This window comes from Echeneis naucrates, chromosome 6 (genome assembly GCF_900963305.1).
Source record: "Echeneis naucrates chromosome 6, fEcheNa1.1, whole genome shotgun sequence".
Lineage (NCBI taxonomy): Eukaryota > Metazoa > Chordata > Actinopteri > Carangiformes > Echeneidae > Echeneis > Echeneis naucrates.
Genome location: NC_042516.1, coordinates 5,663,553 through 5,686,772, shown reverse-complemented (window position 1 = coordinate 5,686,772; position 23,220 = coordinate 5,663,553). Strand labels below are relative to the sequence as shown.

General features: G+C 42.0%; 1 protein-coding gene across 1 annotated transcript in view; it reads left to right on the top strand.

Moving 5' to 3' along the window:
• Positions 1–23,220, top strand: part of snap91a (synaptosome associated protein 91a) — a 49,265-nt gene that overhangs the window by 25,295 nt on the left and 750 nt on the right. Inside the window, exons 4-28 of the mRNA XM_029504714.1 lie at positions 542–644; positions 2,018–2,111; positions 2,474–2,585; positions 3,648–3,754; positions 3,852–3,893; positions 8,152–8,213; positions 8,529–8,537; positions 9,068–9,080; positions 9,317–9,486; positions 9,594–9,688; positions 10,862–10,876; positions 11,185–11,394; positions 12,895–12,972; positions 13,946–14,194; positions 16,019–16,102; positions 16,408–16,476; positions 16,850–16,975; positions 18,053–18,124; positions 18,927–19,118; positions 21,580–21,777; positions 21,870–21,888; positions 22,403–22,493; positions 22,645–22,731; positions 22,820–22,936; positions 23,070–23,192. Of these exons, the coding sequence (XP_029360574.1) occupies positions 542–644; positions 2,018–2,111; positions 2,474–2,585; positions 3,648–3,754; positions 3,852–3,893; positions 8,152–8,213; positions 8,529–8,537; positions 9,068–9,080; positions 9,317–9,486; positions 9,594–9,688; positions 10,862–10,876; positions 11,185–11,394; positions 12,895–12,972; positions 13,946–14,194; positions 16,019–16,102; positions 16,408–16,476; positions 16,850–16,975; positions 18,053–18,124; positions 18,927–19,118; positions 21,580–21,777; positions 21,870–21,888; positions 22,403–22,493; positions 22,645–22,731; positions 22,820–22,936; positions 23,070–23,150 (2,495 nt within the window). The 3' untranslated portion in view covers positions 23,151–23,192. The remainder of the gene's footprint in view (positions 1–541; positions 645–2,017; positions 2,112–2,473; positions 2,586–3,647; positions 3,755–3,851; positions 3,894–8,151; positions 8,214–8,528; positions 8,538–9,067; positions 9,081–9,316; positions 9,487–9,593; positions 9,689–10,861; positions 10,877–11,184; positions 11,395–12,894; positions 12,973–13,945; positions 14,195–16,018; positions 16,103–16,407; positions 16,477–16,849; positions 16,976–18,052; positions 18,125–18,926; positions 19,119–21,579; positions 21,778–21,869; positions 21,889–22,402; positions 22,494–22,644; positions 22,732–22,819; positions 22,937–23,069; positions 23,193–23,220) is intronic.

The following is a 23,220-nucleotide window of genomic DNA, read 5'->3' as shown; positions in this document are numbered from 1 at the left end:
CAGGATTATATCAGATGAAATCTCAGTATTTGAGCCCTGGCACTGGCCTCATATTTAGCATGATAAAGATAGACAACTGATTCCACTCTCTTATCTCTGTTAAACATGGAGCTATAAGCAGGTGCTGGACTTGGCCCTGGCCCTGAGACACCTCTGGCCCACATTTTTGCTAATTGTTTTGCTTGTACAGCGGTGTAAAGGTTAAGTAGCAACCTAGTGGGTGCATCTTGCTTCGAGTCTTGATGGTAAGCTTATTGTCTTGTACCTTTAGCTTCATATTGAGTGTAGTTCGGGGAGTAGATTCAATCTTCTCATCCCACCAGCCCCAGGAAGATAAACAACCATCTCTACTCAAAATGTGGAACTCTGTGGACTGGTGATTCAGCACAATTAGCATTTTATCATCCATATATTTCTAACAAGTGGAAGGTCTTTCTTACATTTGTATTTATGAATCTTTTGATTCTTTCCACAGCCATGACTAAACTTCATGAGACACTACAGAGTATGCATATCTGTAAATATTTTGTCTCTTCCTCAGGCTATGACATGTCTACATTTATCAGACGCTACAGCCGCTATCTCAACGAGAAGGCCTTCGCCTACCGACAGATGTCCTTTGACTTTGGCCGAGTCAAGAAAGGGTACTGGTTTTCATTTCTCACAACACCTCCCTGCTGCCTCGTGACTTTGTGATCAAAAATGCCCCATTCTTACTTGCCCTTATATCAGAATAAAAAATCCCACGGTAGTTGTGTTTGTCAGCATGATGAACTTGGTTACCTCCAGCATGGCACTATGCCAATTTCATGGCTTCATTGCCTATGTGCAGTGCACCTAGGCTTAGACAAAGGTATGTAACCCCTCAGCACTAGACCAGAAACTCTCAACATGAGTAAGGGATGGCCGACAAACACAGCAGGCCAAGATTCAGGGTGATTTATTTTCTCAAGGCACAAAAGTGGCAATTTACTTAGGGCGATCGCAGTATGGCTGCAGTGAAGACAAAAAGAACACCGTTACACACAAGGAACAGATCAGCGTATAATAAATACAACATTCAACAAGCACATTAAACAAAGAACATACAAAAACAGTTATAGAGTCAGCTTCACCTTTAACACAGGCAAGACAGCTCCTCATAGCAACACAGCAGCAAAAGGGTGAACTGAACGTTTCTACTTCTTTAAAACCCATAGCCTTCCCCAGGACTCCACCCACCCGGCATAAACCATTAAATTTTTATTTAAACATCATGTTCAACCTTTAATCAGGGTCCTCCCCTCTTTTAATTAGTAAATAATTTTAACCTGTTTTTAGTCATGTCAATTTAACAGTATTTATTCCCAATATTCACACATTAAGGACATGTTTAACTTGGTATGATCCAGCTGCACTCCTCCCTAATGGAGGTGCACTCAATCATCAGCAATCAAGGGTATTTACCCAGATCAGATTTGGCCCACGGCCTCTTAGGCTCAGAAAGTGGACTACCAGTAACAAACAAACAGAAATAAAATTAACAAAAAAAAAAAAAAATCATGTTCAGTCAACATGGCAGCATGAACGGAGTGTGCACCCTCAGCAAAACCACACTGCTCCAGGTGGCCCTTGACTGTTTGATAGAGGTTTATTGTCTGTGGGTGAGGGCTACAGTGGCCATGTGCTCCCCATGGTCACATGCAGAGAGAACGCAGAGATGAATACAGAGTGGGCTATGACTCAAGCTAATCGGGTGGAAGGCTCTGTAGGTGACAGGCACAAGGTCCCTGAAGGCACTGGAAATACAGACAGAGACTACAGAATAGATATCAGACATGTTAGTGGTTAATATGTGTGACAGGCGCAGAAAAAGGTGTTGCTGACAGTATTTCTATCAGTGCTGGATTCGTTCCGGTAGTTTCAAGACCATGCGGACCATGCATTGTTACAGGAAGCTCGGCAGGCCTAAAATGGTTCAGCTCAATTCACATGTTCTCGCACTTTCGTTTCCTTCTCTATCGGCACTCCACTTCAGAGCTGATGGAGTGATGAGGACCATGACAGTAGAGAAGCTGTTGAAAGGGATGCCCACCCTGCAGAGCCAGATCGACGCGCTGCTGGATTTTGATGTGAGTGTCACTTGCTAATAAGTAGCAGATATACTTTACATGGTTGCTGATGAACACGCTGACGGAAACAGCTGCCAACTGAGCTCGATGCTGTATAGTGTATGATGGCATGCAGTCACAGCCCCATTTAGCGCAAAGGATTGGTGTTAATAATGTGTGATGTTTTATTAGTATACTTAGCTTTGTGACTTGAATTTCTATATTTGGAACATCTTCAACAGCAGAACAAGTACAAAATAGAGAGTACAGACACTAGCATACTGTGGTATGGTACATGCACATTAACTTGTATCATTAAAACATCATCACTGGTGATATTTTGGTGTCTGACACAGTCACTTGGTTTTTATTTGTGCCCACAGGTTCACCCACAGGAACTGAACAATGGAGTCATAAATGCTTGCTTTCTCCTACTCTTCAAAGATTTGATCAAGTTATATGCCTGCTACAACGACGGAATCATTAACCTGCTTGGTAAAGAGCCACTCCTTTCACTGTATAACATGATTGATGAAATGATCTGTGAACGGCTGAGGCTGGAATTTTTAAATATGTACTGGGTAATTTTTTATTTGAAAACAAAAACATTAAAGAGCCTAAAACTGTTAATACCTAATGCCTTACATATTCTGTCTGTACCAGGCAGCACCAATGTGCTGCCACAGTACTATTAAAACAAACCTTTGAAAGTGGGTCAGATACACAAATGTGCACAACTGAGTAGTGCAGCTTTTAGCAAAGGTTAAACAGTCAGGAGAAAATACAGCATTTGTTGGGGACTACTTTTTGTTGTGGATTTAGGGGACGGTGACTTCACAGTAGCAGAGCAGTTATGTGGGATCATGTCAAAGTAAACTATGGTGCAGAGGTTAACAGAACTGACGGAACGTGACATGTTTGTGTTGTTGGACAATGGAATTGACAGTAAGTGCAATGGAGAGAAACCCCAAAAAGGAAACAGTTTTGCATGTGGATGGCCACCAGACAATTGCAACTGAGGTTGCAATCAGGATGCACAGGTGATCCATCTTCTCTGGGAGGACACCTCATACATGTTGCAAAAGGCATTGATGCCTTCGACCAATCGCCACATTCCACTGACCTACATCCAACTGAGCACCTATGGGACGTATGTACAAATGCTTCCAATCCTGCCAAGTACAGCCACAATCTGGCCAGGAACACGTGATCCAGGTCTGGCAGATGAACCTGGTGATCAGGAGCAAGCACATAAGTTGCAGGTGTGCATACAGGGATATAGGAGTCACGTCCACTTCTGAACGTTATTATGAGTTAATGTGAAATTCATGCAAGTTGGACAAGCCTGTGCCTTCAGGTCTGATTGTAAACCCAGCCCTGAATGGGATCATTTTGATTCCACTGATGATATTATTTTCTCAGAAAGTGATACAGTGGACACCGCCGAGATTTTCAACTTGGATAATTCATTAATTGAAACCTGATGAGAGATTTAAGTGTTTTTGAAGGACTGTATATGAGGATGAAGAGTCACATGTTGCAATGTTTATTGCCTAGAAAAATTTTTCCAAATGAAGAGAAGCCAGTGCAAAGATGGGCTGGAGATCTACAAGAGATTCCTGACACGAATGACTCGGGTGTCTGAGTTCTTCAAAATTGCTCAGGTATGCACAGAGATGGACATGGCACATTATTTCACTGAATAAAAGCTAAATTTGACTATTAACTGTTGCATTAACATATCACTGCATTCTCCTATAGCAAGTGGGAATAGACAAAAATGACATACCTGAACTCACCCAGGTAAGCCTCTAGATTTGCACAGCTATCATTGTTGGATATGTGAAGTTCTTTTTTTGGCCACATACTAACTTAGCATGCCAGTATTGTATCTTTTCCCAGTTGTATTGCATGCCACGTGACTGTGTAATGCCTATTTTTTTTTTCTCCTGCTATGTTCACTATGATTTCTCTCCTTGTGTTAATCAAACATTCACAGACATTTATAATATGTCTCTTCTTTAAAGAGGACAAATATATCCCACTGTACCCTGTGTGCACTTCCAACCTCCATGCAGCCAATGAGCTTCGGGTCTTTGGTCATTCATGGCCCCCATGCCTCCCTTCTCTTTTCACTTCCAGAGATGCAGATTGATCATTCAGGCTGAGAGTGTGAGTAGTGCACAGAGAAGCTTTGGTTAGCTAACAGCTTAGGGAGGGGGTCAACATTTGAGCTCTCTTTTAGTGCACAGACTTGAAGCACACTGCACAGTGAGTGCACACTCAGCAGACAGACATCAGGCGCTGTGATGAGGCGGGATGATGTGGCTGAAGGAGCTGACTGAATAAACTGTGACATGCTTAGCAATGCTGCTGATGAGGTGGCTGTCTTTGCTACTAAAACTCTGGAGCCAAACATACTTTGAGTTCAACAACTGTGCAAAGGAGCAGCGGATTTTTATGCTGGGATTGCACAGCAGAGTCTCCATGACAAGTTCTGGAGTGATGCCTAGGATGATACAAACCGGATGTTTCGAAACTCTGCTCTGTTGTGGAGACTCTACAGAAAGGTTAACGCTTCACATTATGCTGTATGGATGACTTGCATGAACAGCATGCTGTAGTGCTGTCTGATTAAACTCAGGTTTAGGACACGGTAGAGCTACAAGTGTAAAACTGACCTAAATTGAACTTACTGTAACACAGAACATTGGCAATTTGATATTCTCTAATTCACAAATTACAAATGAATGTACTTTAGTTAGAGCTTCACTCAAACTAGAATTTGGGGGCTTGTGGATGCTTTATTGATCTTGATGAGCATTTTGCAAACATGCTGATTGACTTTTTTGCTGAGCAACATTATTTTATCTACATACTAGATATTAAGTGAGTTACCTTAGTTTATCTTAATTCATCTTAGTTTATTTTAGTTTAGCCCATTTTGTCTTAGTTTCGAACTGGGACTTTGGCAGCAGCTAGCTTAACTTTGACATGAGTTCACAGACCAATTAGGCTCATGAATTACACGTCATCTTATTTATTTTCTAAATGTAAGAACAGCAAGTACTAAACCATTATATGCTGATTTGAGGGAAATTATTAACTGTTCTGAATAATGAATAACTGAATTCTTGGCAATATTTTTAAATGTCACACTGCTGCTTTGATTAGTTATTTGACTGCTGTATTTTATGGAGTGAGTCACTTTATTTTTACATTGTGCTCATTCTGGGAAGCACACAAACACCAGGCAATTGAGCCCCTATAGGTGGCATTTAAAGTTAAGTACACTACTCACAATAAGTTAGGGATATAGGGATATTGTTATTTACATGAGTGCTTTTCCTATTTGGTCTGAATTTTAATGAAATAAGGAAAAGTTCACTTTGATATTACTGATAATGAATGAGAAGAAACACCATTTTCATTAGTTTAATATTTATTACCCCACAATTTTAGACAATAAGAAGGATAGCCCCAAATAGCAAAAATTGACAATGTCAGTAGATGTCAACAATGACAATGTCATTTGCCGCAATGACAGCTTGACTGCGACGTCTCATGCTCCTCACTAGCCTCATGATGTTGTTCTGAGGCAATGCGTTCCACTCTTCCACAAGTGCTACACGCAGTTCTGCCAGGTCACGTGGGGGTGGGGTACGATCATCCAGTCTCTGCTTCAGCTGGTCCCAGATGTGCTCTATGGGGTTCAGGTCAGGGGACATTGCTGGCCACACCATATGAGGCACTCCGACTTCCTGAAGTCGAGCTGTGACAATTCTGGCACTATGTGGTGGAGCATTATCATCCATTAACAGAACGTTGGGGGCGTGCTGGCGGAATTGGGGGATGATGATGGGTTCTATGATGTCTGTGATGAAATCCAAGCGAACCCTGGGGACCATGTTGACCTCAGCGTATCTCCTTCTCCAGCAACGCTCACAACCATCATTTCTGTGCAAGGTGACCTGACACTCATCAGTGAACAGGACGGTAGACCGCTGCTGTATTGTCCAGGTCACATGGTCTTGTGCCCACTGCAAACGTTCACGGCGGTGTCTTGGTGTCAGTGGAGGAGGTGCAACAGTCTGGGCAGGCATCACCAGTCAGCGCAAAACTGATTTGGCTTTTGTAGATGGCTCAGTCACTGCACGTTCTTAGTAATATCAAAGGGAATTTTTACTTATTTCATTAAAATCAGACCAAATAGGAAAAGCACTCGTGCAAATAATATCCCTAACTTATTGTGAGCAGTGTATTACATGTAAGTGACAGCAATCAGCGTAAGTGACAGCGTCTCAAAATTTGGTATCTCCAGCAGTAACATTATGTTGTGCCTGTGAACAGATTTTCTTATCTCCGCCTCTTTTGTGATGAATGCCTTTCTTCTCAATTTGAAGATTAGTCTTCTTTTCATAATACATGTTTCCTCCCTCATATACCCTCTCTCGGAAGGTATATGAGAGAGGATGTACAAGAGACGCTTTTTTTTTTTTTTTTTTTTTTTTTTTCAAAGGCCTCCATTAAAATATCTAAAGCTGGAGAAGCATGTTAGGTTTATAAAGGTGGTTTCATTTATGCATGAATTTATAAATTATGCATGAAGGTGAACCCATCATGTGATGCTAGTTTTTTGCTAGTTTCCAATGACACTGAGCAATCAATGCAGAGCTCAGGGGCCCAACCTTTAAAAATGATATACAGGATGAATTACAGATAAAATTTAATTCATGCATCTAGGGCAGCAAACTCTATCAATCTCCTCAATTCCTCAAATTCTCACAGATTAATCTCAGACACTCTTTTTTTCTCCTCGGGGGTCTTACATCAGAACAAATGAGAAAAGAATACCAGTTGACTGACTCAGAAGCTATGATGTGTCCTGATGTGTCCTCACTCGGCCACACTTATTACTTAGAATAGTGTGTAGTTGGAGAAAACACTCTGCACATGGTGCTGGTGTTGGTCATATCAGACCTCTGTCTCTTGCTGTCGAGTCCAAAGCAGATTTTACACCGGCTTCAGTGGGTATACGTGGCCCGGTATTGCTGTGGCAGTACTGCTGAACCTGCCATTTGGCTGCGGAACAACCTTCTATGGTCCTGGAGGACAAACACTTAAAAGTTCATGGTTGATTAAAACTGTCTACCCATCCCCCTCAGTGCCAAAATATCATCAGCCTCACTGCTTTGCTGCTTCCTCATAGTTCAAGTGGATAAGACCTAGGAAGCTATAAAAGGATAGATGCAGGAAATGAATCAGGGAATTAAGGAAAGTGAATTAGTGACTTTTCATTTCATTGGCTGAATTAGCTTTGACCTCTCTTACTAAGCCTGCTGGATATTATCATGCTATCTGTTATACTGCATGTCAGAGGGTTGAAATTTCCCATTTAGCCTGGTTGAGCATGCGGCTTTGCATCTTGACTGTTCTATCTATTGGTTGAAGTTGAGGTTTGTAATGTTGTATGTTTTTAAGTTTTTTTTTTTGTTTTTTCTTTCCCCATTCATGAGTGTCAATAGGTTTGTAGTTGGAGTGTAGATTTGAGTGATATCAGCAACTTGTTCAAGTACAATTAACAACACTTTGACCAAACAAAGCACGGCCGTTATGGAGAGCAATGTGTTGAGCAAGAAAACAATTCTGTGTTAATCTGTATAACTGCACAAGGAAGTAGATTATTGTTGTACCAGGAGAGGGATGTGTGGACTCATTCAGGATAGTAGACAGCCTCTTTCCTCGCACCTTTCGTTTCGGTTATGGTCTGTCTTCTTTTGTGATACAGGGTGTTGTACCCTGTATCACAAAATACAATTGTGACCCCAACTCTCATTGCAGTCTTATAGAAGTATCCATTTAGCAAACAGGCCACGTAGGGCCAATGTGTTGCCTCTGTTCCTGCCAAACAAGATTTCATCCGTCAAAGTTCCACGCTTTCCATAACCATGATCAGAGTTTCAATTTTGACTGTGTTGTGTGTCTTTCAATCATAATCATGTGTGTCAGCCAATAACATTAAGGGTCCCTGTTGTAGTAGCCTCTGTGTATCCTTCTGCAGGCCCCAGAGAGTCTTCTGGAGTCCCTGGAGACCCACCTCAACACTCTGGAGGGGAAGAAGCCGTAAGTTCCTCAACAGATCTGTAGCCTGTACTTTTTTTTTAAAAAACTATTTCCGTTACCTCGTAGCACAGAGCAAAAGGTTCAGCTATCATGCTGCTGCACAGTGTTAACACCCCTTGTCATTGCGTAATCCAAATGTGCAGTGATTTTAGTTTCATGATTGGGTGTAAAACTTACTTGAATGTTTGGCACTTGGAACTAGTGATTTTTCTGTTTCTCAGGAGCCTGTTTGATCTTTAGTGTATGTATCTGCTCCATTGTCTTATTATTACATCTTCTCTAACGTGTCATTTCCTTTGTCTTGATTCAACTCAGAGAGGATAAGTAAGTATTTTCTGTCATTGAAAGTTGGACTTGAAATACTACTTTTTACCACCTGTGTGATCATAATCATTTTCAATGTGTTTGCATCTGTGTTGAAAGTTGTCAGTGATCCTATAGAGTGATAATTGAACAAGCCAGACATTGTTTTTGTTCAAGATGCACTCTACTTATAGTAGTGTTTTGTGCAATTATCCCGAACACATTTATTCTTAATGCCATCGTATGGTCAGCTTTGACTTTTACAATGCTTTAAAGGCATTCCATTCAAAAACTCATACTTTCATGTGATGTGAAAAGGAAACACTTTATTGAACTGAAGCCAGGGCCAAGATGGTATTACTCAGCAGCGCTGCATGGGATCATTGATTGCAGATATTTACGCAATGGGATTGTTTTGAAATGGTGCCTACCTGATAACACCAAGTGGATACTTAGGCTGTCACTTTGCTTCCCATCCCAGTAACAGCCATCTCGTTTCACCACATATGCTGTTAAGCTCTTCAACTAATGTCCTTTTAATGTTTTTGCAGGTCACCCACTAAGGTAAGCTATTTTTCACATTCATCAAAACAGCCTTCATTTTTATTATTGTCACTGTCAGGTACTGTATGTAGATACTTCACGACAGTGCACAGGTGTATGTAAATAGTAAATATAAAATTCACTTCTTAACAGCTTCTACCACTACAGGTAGTGGTTCATTGTGAGTCCATGCATTAAAAAGCTGTTTACATAACCATGTCAGCCTCCGCACTAACGGGGGTCTTTCTCTGCGGCAGGATGTGACAGCCAACAACAGCTCGCCGGCTGCTGCTGCTACACCAGCCAAGCCCGCGCCTCCCGCTGCCGCCGGCGGCCCCCCTGCTCGCCCCGGGCCACCTGCCAAACCCCCTCCTCCCTCTGTCACCCCCACGGCGCCAGCCGCCCCCACCATCACCACTACCAGCAAGTAAGAGCCACATAACAATATTAAAGAGTGTTTGAAATGGGCTGCATCACTCTCAGAGCATTTCTGTGGCAGCAGAGATGGATTCCACTCTCTTTCTCTGTGTTTAGTGCCCTCGATGATGGGTTCTTGTTGGATCTGGACCCAATTTCCTCCTCGTCAACAGGGGGTGCTGCAGCAACTTCTACTGTGACTGGATGGGGAGGTCAGAACTTTCTCTTCAGTCGCTGAAATCACGCCCTCATTCACTGACCTCTCTAGCATTTTTCAGTCCTCATCATTCAGTGTCATCGCTGTCAGTTGTCAGCACATTGCATAATGAGAGTGCTTACAGAAATTAATGACCATGCCATCTGTGTAATGACTCCTTGTCTACTTTGTAGTACACAATATTAACATCCACCATTTTGCTTGAGTGTGCACATTTATCTTCCTTACAGTTCTCTTAAAAAATTCAACCGTGTAATGAAAAGTGTTTCCACTTTCTGATAAGAACCCCATAATGCAATGCTGTTCATACTTTTGAGAAAAGACTGAATACTGAAAATGCCTTCCTAATGAAAAAAGTGCCAAATCTGCCAATACCAAGTTACCGCTCACTATTCAGTAAACTTTCCTGCGTCCGTTTTATAGCGCATTGACTGAGTGAGCAAGATTCTGGAAAAAGACAAGGGCAATATCTTGTATATCCACTGTGGGAAATTGTGGATGTGCAAATAAAATGGTGGATTCCTATCAACCCTTTCCTTTCTTGGCACTTACTAACTACAACAAAAGAAGCAAATGTACGCTTTGAATTCTTAGTAATTTGTAAAATAACAGATCTCTGATGTCGGACAGGTAAATAAAAGCTGGTTTCTCATTTCCTGCTGCTTATCATCTGATATATTGTCAAAGAAGTGGAGCCTCTGATTGAACCAAGCGTAGCCTCGAGTGGATTAAATTATAGAGCATTATCAGAATCAGAATGTCTTTATTGCCATTGTAGCAACTACAACAAAATTGAGGTAGCGCTCAGGTTCAGTGCAACAAGGCTAACGATAAATATTTGTTAAAAAAAAAAAAAAGAAAAGAAATTACAATCAAGTATTAACAAACTATTTGTAAAAAATAGGCTCTGGGTAGTGTAAATAAAGCTGCACTTGCTTTTCGGCATGGTTTCTGTTTATCCCAACATTTCCACTGATACCAGGTGTAAGCTTCCTATACCTCATTATCATTTAGGACCTTTTAGCTCAATTGGGCTGTCTGTTTTTCTCCGCTTGTTCTATATGATGTTGACATATAGCGAATGAATATTTGCTAAAGTCCTTTGGAGCGTCCCTATGACTTCATCCTGCATTCATTCTTTCTTTCTATCTGTCTGTCTGCTGCGTAGATCTCTTGGCAGAGGGTGAGTATTGTGTTGACAGCAGACTGCTACTGACTGAAAATTAAGAAGGTGACTTTTCATCGGCTAAATTAGCTTTCTCCCTGAAGTTCTCTGTCTTGTTTGTGTCAGGTCGTAATTTGAAATTAAACAAATGCATTTAACCTTGAGCTCTCAAATGCTCACTGGTAATATGATAATTCCAATTTTTTTTTTTTTTTTTTTTTTTTTTACTTTCACTCTGCTGTCTTGCTCCTACCTCCGTTCTTTCTCTCCTCCGCGGGATCATGACTGGGTATGTGGCATGTGGACTGTGGGCTTCATCCACGCAGCAACTCCAGCTGCCACTGATGAAACCTCGGAAGCTCTCCTGGCGGAGGGGGAGTCTGCTGATGCTGATGCTGCACCCGCTGATGCTCCTGCGGCCACCATGCCCACACCTGCCACAACTGCCGCCACCACTGCGGCTGCACCAGCACTCGCCCCTCTGCCTGCCTCCACTCCGGCCACTGCCTCTGCCACCGACATCGACCTTTTTGGAGGTCAGTGTGGTTGGAAGTTGGGGTTGCAGTCCATGGCACATGGCATGGCTGCCTGTATGCAAATTGGCCTTCTTTGTTTAGTAATTTATTTATAGGTTTCCTTTGCTGTAAAGTTGGTATATTTTTTTAGTGTTTGCATTAAATTACTAACAGTGCCTCATGATAGGACAGGCTCTTTTCATGTTGGTGATGTATGGATCATTTCTGTGACATCTGAAGACTAAGGGGACTCTGACCCTTTGATTCTCACATAAAGCTTAATAGAAATGTGGAATACCTCCTCCAAAAGAGTGTGTAAAGCTACGTTATGACATTGAACCAAAAAGATGCCACCACAGCCCCAGTTTGTGCCTTATACCATTACCGGGGAGTCGCAGAGCTAAACATCAGACAATCATTATCACTGTTTTGTTGGTGTTTCTACAAACCTCAAACACTCTTCTCTTCATGAAAACATACGGAAAACCCCTGATGATAAAAAGGCTTCTTGAAACAATTTATCAAATTTCAGCTTAATTCAATCAAGGAAATCATAAAATGTTTACTACTATAACAGATGAAAAACTGGGATTGTCAGGTTTAAATTAGATGTTTAGTGCTGCGACTCGGGGCGTAGCAGTTTTCTATCTCCAGCTTTCTTTCTTTTTTTTTTTTTTTTAAATACTTCGTCTACATCCTGATTTGTTACCACCATGCACACTGATTTGCTGACATACTGTCAAACTGTTGTACACCACATTTGGCCCTGAGCAAAACATTCTAACATCCTTTGTGGCACAACCCAAAAATACGAGGCGGTATAGTGGATTACTTGCTTTTTGTTCAAAGCTGTACTGCTTTCCCCAAAAAATTAACATGCTCATTTTCAAATATTAACGAGAGTTTTATCATAATCACCTCAGTGAAACCTCTATAACGTAATTAATCTACTATTAAGACTCGCAATTTTGGCATTTGCTCTTTTTGTTCATCAGACCTAATGATTTTCTCTCTAATGGCTTTCATAAATATGCCAGAACGATGAGTGGGTAGATTTATTCAATGATATTTTGGCTAGTTGACATTAAACCCAGTCCTGACATTATTAAAAATCAAGTATCTACTTAAAACTGAATTTCCTTGTCAAAGAGAGATGGTTCCTTGTCCGTCCCTGAACTTCACATTTTCCCTCTTGTCACAGAGTCCAAGTAACTTGTGACAACCTCCCTCATTTCATAAGCCTGCACTGACAGTGCACCCACTGAATGCAGCATTATGCAGCCTCCCAAAACTCACCATGTGACTGGCAGTACAATCAGATCGATCGCCACAGTACCTGGCTGCATATTTCTTGTATTCTGCGTTATCCTAATGCTGACCTCTCATTTTTGTTTTCCTCTCCATTCCATCTGTTTGCTCATCCTTTGTTCTTTACATCCATGTGTCTGTCGGTGTGTTGGTCCGGGTGTTTCTTTTGGTTATGTTTTTGCGTTCCGGCTGTTTTCGTCTGCAATATCCTAGATGCGTTTGCACCCTCCCCAGGAGATGGTCCTGCTGCCGTGGCCGCCGGCCCTGCCGCTGATGCATTTGGTGGATCTGGTGGGTGACAAAACAGCTTTGTGTGTGAGTGGGTGTATGTGTGTGTACTGTATGTACGGATTTGTGATTGGATGTGAAAGCTGTTTTTATGATACCAAACCTGCTTCTGCTTCCATAGGAGACAGTAGAGCAAACATGTGCCCTCAGGGCCTACTGTCTCAGCCCTAATCCTGCTGCAGTATCCCAGTCATGGCCCCTCTCCTCCCCCATACTAACTACCATTCTCTTCCTAATATTCACCTAATGAATACTGAAGTAATAAACACAGTGCAGCTATTTATTATACTGAGTCCATGAAGGACTACCCCTTGTTCTCTCTCTCTCACTAACCCAGATGCTACCTTTGATAGTGATTGTGCTCTCTTTGGCCTAACATATGCAGCCCTATCTGCACTCTTCACTGCACCAGGTGATCCCAGGTTGGCCATAAATTACTAATTGCAGTAGCAGTGACCTATTCTGGTTTTAGAGTTGTGTATTCACGCTCAGCCTGCCGTATTTATCCATGTAAAAGGAGCCTTGCGGGTTTTGAAAACCATTCAATCCAGAGATGCAGTGACTGTGACTATGTCACTCACTGCACTTCAGGTTGTGGAACACTGATATCGACTGGGCAGCAACATGCACCTCGTTCTCTTCTTCACGAGTATGCTCAATATTTGAAGAACCACTTTGTTCAGTGGAGTTTGGGATTCTTGATAGAATTACTTCCACACTGCCACCTTTGCAGTCAGTGATGAGGGTCCTCACTGTCTGCTGTAGTTTTTGGATGCAGCCCTGAAGTTAATGAGCGGCCGTGTGTATGGTTGACTTTTTTTCTTCCAAAAAATTGAGCTTGAGAGGCGTCTAGCCTCAAAATTATGCTTTTCACTGTGTTTCTTTGTTTTAACAAATCCTAACCCCTCCTTCCCTTCCCCATCCACCCACCATCCTCGTCCCTTTTCCTCTAATCATACTCCATCCCCACCTGAAGACCCCTTTGCTACGACGGAGGGGAGTGCGGACATTGTGCCAGAGCTGGACCTGTTCGCTATGAGGCCCACTGACACGGGGGCCGCCGCTGCCATCACCCCTAACACCTCGAGTGAGGCGCCGACCATCGTCGCCCCCATCGCTGCCCCTGCTGCCCCCACCCCTTCTTCCACCACCACTACCACCACCGACACCACCACCACCACCACCACAGAGTCTGCAGCCGCCCCGACTCTAGATATCTTTGGTGGTAAAGTCCTTTTGCTCTCATGAAGCATTCACTGCATTGCCCTGCATTATGAAACTGATGAAAGTTTTTATGATGATCACTGTGTTGTTCTTGCCAGTGATGATGATGATGATGATGATGATGATGGCAGTGAAACTGATAACAATCTGCCCAAACCCTACATTTCAGATTTGTTTTCCTATTTTCCATGATGCATTTCCCTCAGATATAGACCATTTAAACTAGCTAATCGAGCATCTTGGCCTCCTCTGCAACATAAGCTCATGTAGATAAAGACTAAATTTACAATGACATGTGTGCTGCTTTAAACAGCTGTTGATTATCCATCTTTGGGCACCAAAAACTCTCAATGGAAAACTATGGATATTTCTCTCATTTCTTAGCAGAGGTGGCTCAACTTGTTTTGATTATTAAACAAATACTAACAGTCTGCCAATACCTAGTGAGAAGAAATACATTTTCTTCTCCTGCTTGTCACCAGTGTTTTAGATACTGGCAGCTGAATGCTCTATTGCAGTGAATCTCTTTGGTTAAAAGGGAATGGTGCACACTTTCAAAATGTAGGTGTAGGTTTGTTCTCGCCGCCTAAAGACATGCAGATCAGGGAAGTGTCAAGTCCAGACTGTCCATGAATCTGTTGGAGCTAAAACTTGAATTAACCTCCCATTAGTTAATACTCTCATCAGAACAATTTATATTAAATAATATAAATTATCTTGGTCCAGGCAAGGCAAGTTTATTTGTATAGCACAATTCGACAACAAGGTGATTCAAAGTGCTTTACAGAGACATTAAAAGATAGCATGATTAAAGTTTTAACAGAGAAGAAAGAAAGAAATAAGAACAATAGATAAAATTTGTAGTTAAAATATGATCAGATTTTAAAACTCAGGTTTAGAAGTACCAATAGATTCTGGGCTTTATTCAAATGCAACTGAAAATAGGTTCTGACACTGGGGACTGATTAAAAAACCGGATCCAGATGACCTGAGGGGTCTGGAAGGTTCATACTGGGTCAGGAGGTCACTTATGTATTTTGGTCCTAGACCATTCAGAGCTTCATAGACTAGCATCAGAACTTTAAAGTCTATTTTCCGATGGACAGGCAGCCAGTGTAAAGACCATCAGCTCGGCTGATGTGGCCCACTTTTTTGGTCGAGCAGCAGAGTTCTGAATGAGCTGCAGCTGTCTAACTGTTTTTTTTTTTTTTTTTTAGGTAAACCTGTAAAGATGCTGTAGTAGCCAAGTCTACTAAAGACGAATGCATGGACTAGTGTGATTCCAGATCGAAGCATTTAACCAGCAAAAGGCTGGATCTCCATGTTGTTGTTTTTTTTATGCCTTGAGGATGAACCCTCCTCAGAGAAGTGGTGCAATAACTTTTTTGTGGCTCCAATTCAGTAGGTGAAGGAGTGAATCATCTGTTAGGCTGATTGTTGCACATTTTTTTTCCTACAAGCTCTGACGATGTGTCCCGGCATCTCCTCAGTACTGGACACATGTTGTTAAAATATGATGTCGCATCAATTATTTTAGAGCCAGAATATCCACACAGATTTCTGGTCACACAGTCAAAATGGACTCATGCACGTAGAAAATGATTCGATTTTGTCCAGCTGAAATTTGGCAGTATTCCCTTTTAACTTTTGCACTGATTCATTTTGCATTGCACTGAACAGATGCACAGCAAGTTACTTGATTAATGATCAAAATGTATGCTCTCTCTGCTTTCCCTCCATCTCTCTCTCTCTTCTTAACTCGTCATTCTGTATGCACTGGACTTCAACACTGAATGTACATATGATTGTGTGTCCTTGTTCTTAGATATGTTTGATTCTATGCCTGAGCAAAGCCCCACCACAGAATCCAAAGCCGCTACCACTCCTAGCGTAGACCTTTTTGGTGCAGGTACAGGAGCTGATATCCATTTCTCTGTGTGGAACCTCTTTCATCTCTTCTGGTTTCCATGCGTCCACTCCTCTGTCAACTGTTTTTTTTTTTTTTTTTCCCCTCCCCCCTCACATGTTGGTTTGTCCCCCATAGTGCTATGAGAACTGTGCATGTAGCCACTTGTGGAGTCTTGGATTGTTGTTGTAGCTGCTTTCTATCAACGTCATGTCTTTATACCTGCCACGCTAATGCATTTCTTCGCTCCCCACCTCCACGTTTTCTTCTTTCTCGTACTCTGCCTCTTGCTTGCGTTGATAAATTAGACCTTCCTGCCGTTTCACGCGGGCCCTCTCCTTTGCCCGAACCGGCTCCGGCTGGAGACATTGTAACGGGTGAGTTAAGCTGCTTTACCTATACTGCATCACTGTCTCCCTTCCTTTGTTTCACGAAGAGTGCAGCCAGATGACAAGCACAAGCTAAGATGGCATTTTCTGCATGGTGCTGGTGTTTGCATGTACATGCACACCAGTCCTATATTTCCAAATCAAGCACGCTTCAAGGATGTGGACACACAGTTAAGATGCAGGGACGCTTGCTTCCTCCTCCTGCTCCCTCTGTTCTTCCTGCCATAGCCTTTTAGAGCAGGCATAATAACAGTGCATGTGCAGAGCCATCTCTCCTTGGCGATAATGCAGTCACTGACAAATGAAATCATTCAGATCTGAGGGTAATTGAATCCCTTTCTGCTCCTGTGTCTCTGTTTAGACTCCTTCTCCTCTCCAGCTCCTGCAGCTGTCCCTGATGATGCTGCCTCTCCTCCTGCTGCAGCTCCAACCCCAGAAACCCCATCTCCACCCAAAACTGAGCCAGCACCAGTCATCGACCTGCTGGGTACTGCACTGCAGAAAACATATGTGCAATACAATATGAATGTTTGTGCAAAGTCGTTGCTTTATGTTCTGAGATGATCGCCTGTATATGGGGCTGATGATATTCAGACCTAGGAGTAGGAGATATCAGAGATAGGTCAGATGGATACAGAACAGACAGCAGTTGGCAGTGGACTGGCAAAAGATAAAAACATTTATTGTGTCTATTGTGTTTTCAGTTTGGTATGTGTAATGCTCAACATTTGCCTGACCCACATAACTAAAACCAGGAGTGTGAATTTTGCAGATTAAATGTTTGAGCCATAGGGCAGTCAGTGAATATACCTCAATATGACTGCATGGATTTATTTGAAATTTATACAGACATTCAAAATCCTGCAAAAATAATGACAGTCCCAGCAGCATCATCTGCACGCTCAGTTAAGCCCCAAATATATACTGTATATCAAAACTATTTCATACCCTATTACTCCAGAGTTGATGTCTGTGTGCAGGCTTTATTAGCGCAGTCACACCTGCTAAAAAAAGGCACTTGACTCCTGTCGCACTCACAGGCTCGCTTCCTGTCACGACTGAGAGGGCACAGATACAACTGCAGGGGAGCTTTCTCATCACATGCTCTTACAGGGCACACAGACACTGTCATGGATACAATGAGTGAGCTGCTGGCTGATGCAGTGGCTCTATTGTGTCATCACTTGGTGCTTCTTTGTGTGAGGGCTGCTATGATTCCCCATCGCAATGGACTCTTTCTGAAAGTTTACCTGTGTTTAAAAACCCTCCATATATGTGCTAATTCTAGTGTGAATAGGTGAATCGGAGGATGTGTTCATCGTCTGATTTTGACTGGAAGTTGTTCTTCGTTCCTTTGATATCTTTCCGCTTGTTTTTTGCTTCAGTTTGGGTTTTTGTGTATGAAGATACTCTCGGAGTGCACATTCACTGAAGTAGTCAGTGAGATCTGTCTTGCTGTCTGCTACCTTCCCCAGCATGTCTCTGTGTGTGATCCACGGCTGATCTCTCACCCCTTTCTGCCATTTCTCCATGCTGCATTGTTGATGATTACATGGACCTGCAGACTCCTTTGACGGTCCTGTGGAGGAACCACCGACCTCTGCTCCTGGAGGGCCTGGAGACGACCTCCTGGGAGGTGAGGCTCTTCTCATTACAAAGGCTGAATTAACCTGCAAATTTTGATTAAGTCTTATGTCTCTTCCAAAAAGTTTTTTTTTTTTTTTTTTTTAATGTTGGCAAGAAACTAATGTTGGAAATGTTTTATGCTGACGAAGAAATTATACAGTAAGTAACGATGGAGATGCATTTGTCAAATGAATAATGATGGCCTTGGCAGGACTGGGTGCAATAATAGCCGCATTTTCAAAGTGGCTTTGGACTCATTTAAAAATATTATTCATCCATCTTGGCCTCTTTCAGAATATACAGTCATCATTGTTGGAAGAAGCACTAGGATAATTAATTATGAGCTGAAATTTTACAGCAATGGAAAATATTTCATTACAATTGGAGAAAACCTACATTTAAAATCTAATCAACCCTAAGACTAATTAAAGAAAGTTACCACAATGAACTGAAAGTATGAAAAGAAAAGTTCCCCTTGTGAGTGATGTATTATTCTATCTGGCTTTATTTCATGGGTAAGACCTTTGCATCAGTGCATGTATTTTATCTCTTGAGATGGTTGATAATATTAAATGTAATTAAGAGTTGCAGCTGGTTAAACCTTTCGCTGTATTTTCTTCTCTCTGGTGCTACTCTGCTGACCTTTTTCTCAGATGGATAACCAAACCTTCTGCTTTTAAGATGTCTCGTATGCCATCTGTTGTGCCAGTAGTCATATTAAATGTGTGTGTGTCGTGGAATTAGGGCAACTCTCATATGACCAAGTGCTAGATGCATCTTACCTAATGTTTCCTGTCTGTTACATCCCTCAGGCCTGATGTCCCCCACCCTGGCTCCCACTGCTGCCCCAGCTCTGGCGCCCCTGGCTCCAGCTCCAGCTCCAGCGCCAGCGCAGAATGACCTCTTAGAGTCAGACTTTGACGCTCTGGGCTCCCTAGCATCTCCAACCCCACCAGTACCTGCGACCACCACACCAGCACCCTCTGGTGGCTTTGATGCATCAAGTAAGTGGATTGTTATTTACTGTAAGAGAAGATTACTTTTCCTTTTTCGCTTCATTTTCATAATGTGCTTCATTGTTGTGAATGTGAAACATGTCAGAAAATGTCCAAATGTCTTTTGTTCATATTTGCACAGGTCTTAAGCTTGATGTGCATTAATCTGGTCTGCTTTATTAAAACTGTACTACCTAAGCAATGGATCTCTCCAGCTGAGAGCTTGTTGGCTGCATGGATGAAACATTAACATGTGCTGCTGTCACTGTCCTGACATACAACTGTTCTTTCTGCTGATTGCATAACTCCTTAGCACTGCTTCCTGTCTCGCAATGATTTTTCTCTCTTTCACTTTTCACAAATGCTGCGCTTTTTCCTCATCCTTCTCATTCACACCCCCGCTCCAAAATTCTTTCATCTTTTTCTGTTCTTCTTTTCATTGTTTTGTTTTTTTTTTCCCTCTCCGCATATTCTTTCCCACCCCTGTTCACACCTTTACCACTCTACTGGGTCATTGTTTGCTTCTTCTAATCTGTAATTGGTGAGTTCAACCTCGCAGTTTGTTGCGGCATGTGCAGTGTAGATGAGTCTCCTTTCTGCGACTACTTTGCATGTTGCAAAATGACTCCTGACTCCTGCATGAGACACAGCCTATTGCTGTTTATGTTTGAACGGTGCATCGTTGTGTTCCTCTGTCTTTTAGAGGAGGGGCTCTTATGGTACACACGTGCCATCAAGGCCGGAGTACAGCTGTAGGTTTATATTTCATTCCTGAAGGGTACAGCAACCTTTCACTAATATACTGGCCCATCATATGTCTTCACATTCCTTTAACCTTTGCTACAGAGATTAGAATAAGGAAAACTAAAGAGTACAGTACACTGTCCCTCGTATGAAACCACTTCATTCATTTCTCAGCCTGCCAGAATTTACCAAGAAAAATACCAATGGTCAGCAAACGTAAGTGTATGCATACAGGTCAGTGAGCTCCAAAAATAAACATGATACTGAGCTACACACATACAAATATTTTATATGAATTTCATATGACAAATATATGAAATCAAGAAATATTATACATTAGTGCTCTCAGAAGATTATTAGATTTTATTAGATGCCTTTTTATAAATCAGTCACATTAAATAATATATACCGTATTTTTCGCACTATAAGGCGCACTTAAAATCCTTACATTTCCTCAAAAATCGGCATTGCGCCTTATGTATGAATTCTTGTCGTGCTTACTGACCTTGAACCAATTTTATGTGACACACTGCGCTCAAAAATCTGTCAAAATGTTTTAGCGAAACGAAGCCACGAAGCCGCTCCGCTTGGTGGATTGTCGGAGCATTCCCATCTGACACAGGGACGTTGTGTTAACGTTGGCCCTTGGTTGGCTGTGGGTTGCAACGTCAGACAACCTTAGATAATTAATTATGCAGTGCTGGCAAGCAACCATCATCCAACATTTAGTCAGTGTTACCTTACTATAATTAGACGTCAAGACAATGTTAGGTTTTTAACGTAAACCCAATTTTCAAATCCACATCATAATCCGATTATAAGACAATGTCACACTAACTTCAGGTGTTTGCTATCGCTGGCAACGATAAACCAATCAGAGAACAGTACGCAGCACGCTGACCTCCGCCACCTTTTGTAATACCGGTTAATGCTGTGCTTCAGAAAAAAATATCATTGTACGTTGGTGTGTATGAAATCGAAATCGCCCGACTGTTACACTCGGGCACCGAAGATGATGAATTTGATGGATTTGTGGAAGACGAATGATTTAAAATGTGAGTGTATTTTTCTGTATTTGTCACAACAGAACAATATTCTGAGTTATTGTGTATGAGTTGAATAAAGTTTGACTCACCTTACTGTTTTGTTTCGCTTTATATATGTTTTATCATGCGCCTTGTGTATGAAAATAGACCCATTCATTGGTAAGGCACCTTATAATGCAGTGCGCCTTATGGTCCGCAAAATATGGTACATATGTACACATACACACATCTATATCTATATATAGACGTGACGCCTCTTCAACGTGTAAATTGAACATTTATGCATGTATACAAATTACCAACCAAATCACACCCACGGGTGCTTGTAGTCACACAGGCATTCCTGCAGCTAGCTGGAATCAAAACCTTCAAGTTTTAGTCTTTGATGATACCTGGACCAAAATTAGTCCTCTCCTCCACAAGCAGCCAGTGATGTGACAATGTAATCTGGCAAGCAACTATCCAGTGAGTGCAGTTGCTGTATCCCTCTGAATGCTCAGACATATTTACATCCCTACATTGTGCATGCCATGCACATATGACTACCAGTGCTGTCACAGCTGGATTGTACCTTTGCTCTCTGCCCGTGTTACTGCACGACAAGGGATTTGCCGTTTTTTTTTTTTTTTTTTTAATCTGCCGTTTCTCTTATGTTCTGCCAATCCCGCACCCTTCCCAAGTGTTTGGTGGATTAGGCGATTTGTTGATGCCGGCTGTAACGCCCCAGAGCACTGGGGGCAGCACTGCTGGGAGCACAGCTGGAAGCATGGGAACTCCCGTCACAGGGGGAGGCATAGCAGCCGCTCCCCCCGCCACCCCAACCCCCACCAAGACCATCGGAGGAGATCTGGACTCTTCACTGGCAAACCTGGTTGGAGGTAGATAGCAGCTTTTCCTTCCTGAATATTTTTGTTTAAAAGAAATACTTCATAGGAAGTTAATCTGATCTTCTTCCTTTTCTCCTGTTCAGACCTTGGAGTAAAGAAAAAGTAAGTATGCATTCTCATGTAAAAAAAAAAAAAAGTAAATAAATAAATAAATAAATGGTGCTTGTTTTAGGTTAAACCTGCACAGTTTCTAAAGAACTGCAGTATTTATTTGTGTAGAAGGAAATGGGATCAAAGTGGTTAAAAATTAAAAAAAAAAGAATATTTTTTTCATATAATAGTAAAAGCCACCGTATTCTCCAGATAAAATACAGTACTTTTGAATCTTTTTGAGAAAAGACAAAAATCGTCATCTACTTAGTTTTGAGTTTGAATCATGCCAAAATGTTGTTTTTTTGTTTTTTTTTTTAATTAAATCATAGCCACCAAAAAATTTAATCTTTCTAGACCATATGGATGTTTTCTAAGTTTAAATCTGAATTCCCTGTAATGAGCTCCTGATTTCCTTCAAATTTCAAAGGGATAACAATTATTTGAGTCTCATATGTACATAAGTGTCATTAGATTCCTGGCATTTGGACAGTCTCGGCTATATCCTGTGTTTGATCTCTTCTAGGGACCCACAGACTGAGAAGAAGCTCACAGGAGGTGCCAACTGGATGCCACAGGTCGCCCCAACAAGCTGGGCTACAGGAGGAGCCCCCATGGTAAGAACAGAATGGTGCACGACTGCCCTGCCATAAGGGCACACTGGATCCAAAAGCAGTTAAAGCAACTGTGAAACATTTCATAAGGATTTGTCATTAAGATTTTGAAAATATGCAACTGTGCTGAAGTGAGCGCTACCTGTCCTTCCAGGCTGCCGCCGCCCCTGGAGCGCCCGGAGCAGCTGCACCTGGTGGAGCAATGGTGCCACCCATGAGTTCACAGCCTGGCTTTGGCATGGTGAACTGACACTGCAGCATGCACAGAAAACATTTAGATAATCTTGAAGGCTATTGATAATTTGTTAATGCTCTCCCCTTCTTACTAGCCTCCAGCTGGAGGGCCTGGCGCTACCATGATGCAGCCAATGATGGGACAGCCTATGATTGGACAACCCATGATGAGACCCCCATTCACAGGAGTGGCTGCACCAGCAGGGGCACCGGTAACAGCCCACACCCTCTGAGACCTCATGAACCAATAGATTAAAATCAAAAAGATTAATGTTACTGTAAAATGATGCAGCAATATATATATGGCAAATTTATCAAAAACTTCTGCTTGTCCTTTTTTCACAGCTTTCTCCTGGGCCTGCAAGTCAGAGTCCAAAGAAGCCCAAGGACCCTCTGGCTGACCTCGATCTCAAGGACTTCTTATAACACTCCAGTTGGGAGCTCAGAACAAAGTATATGGTATACATGGTATGTAGAATAACAATAATAATATTTT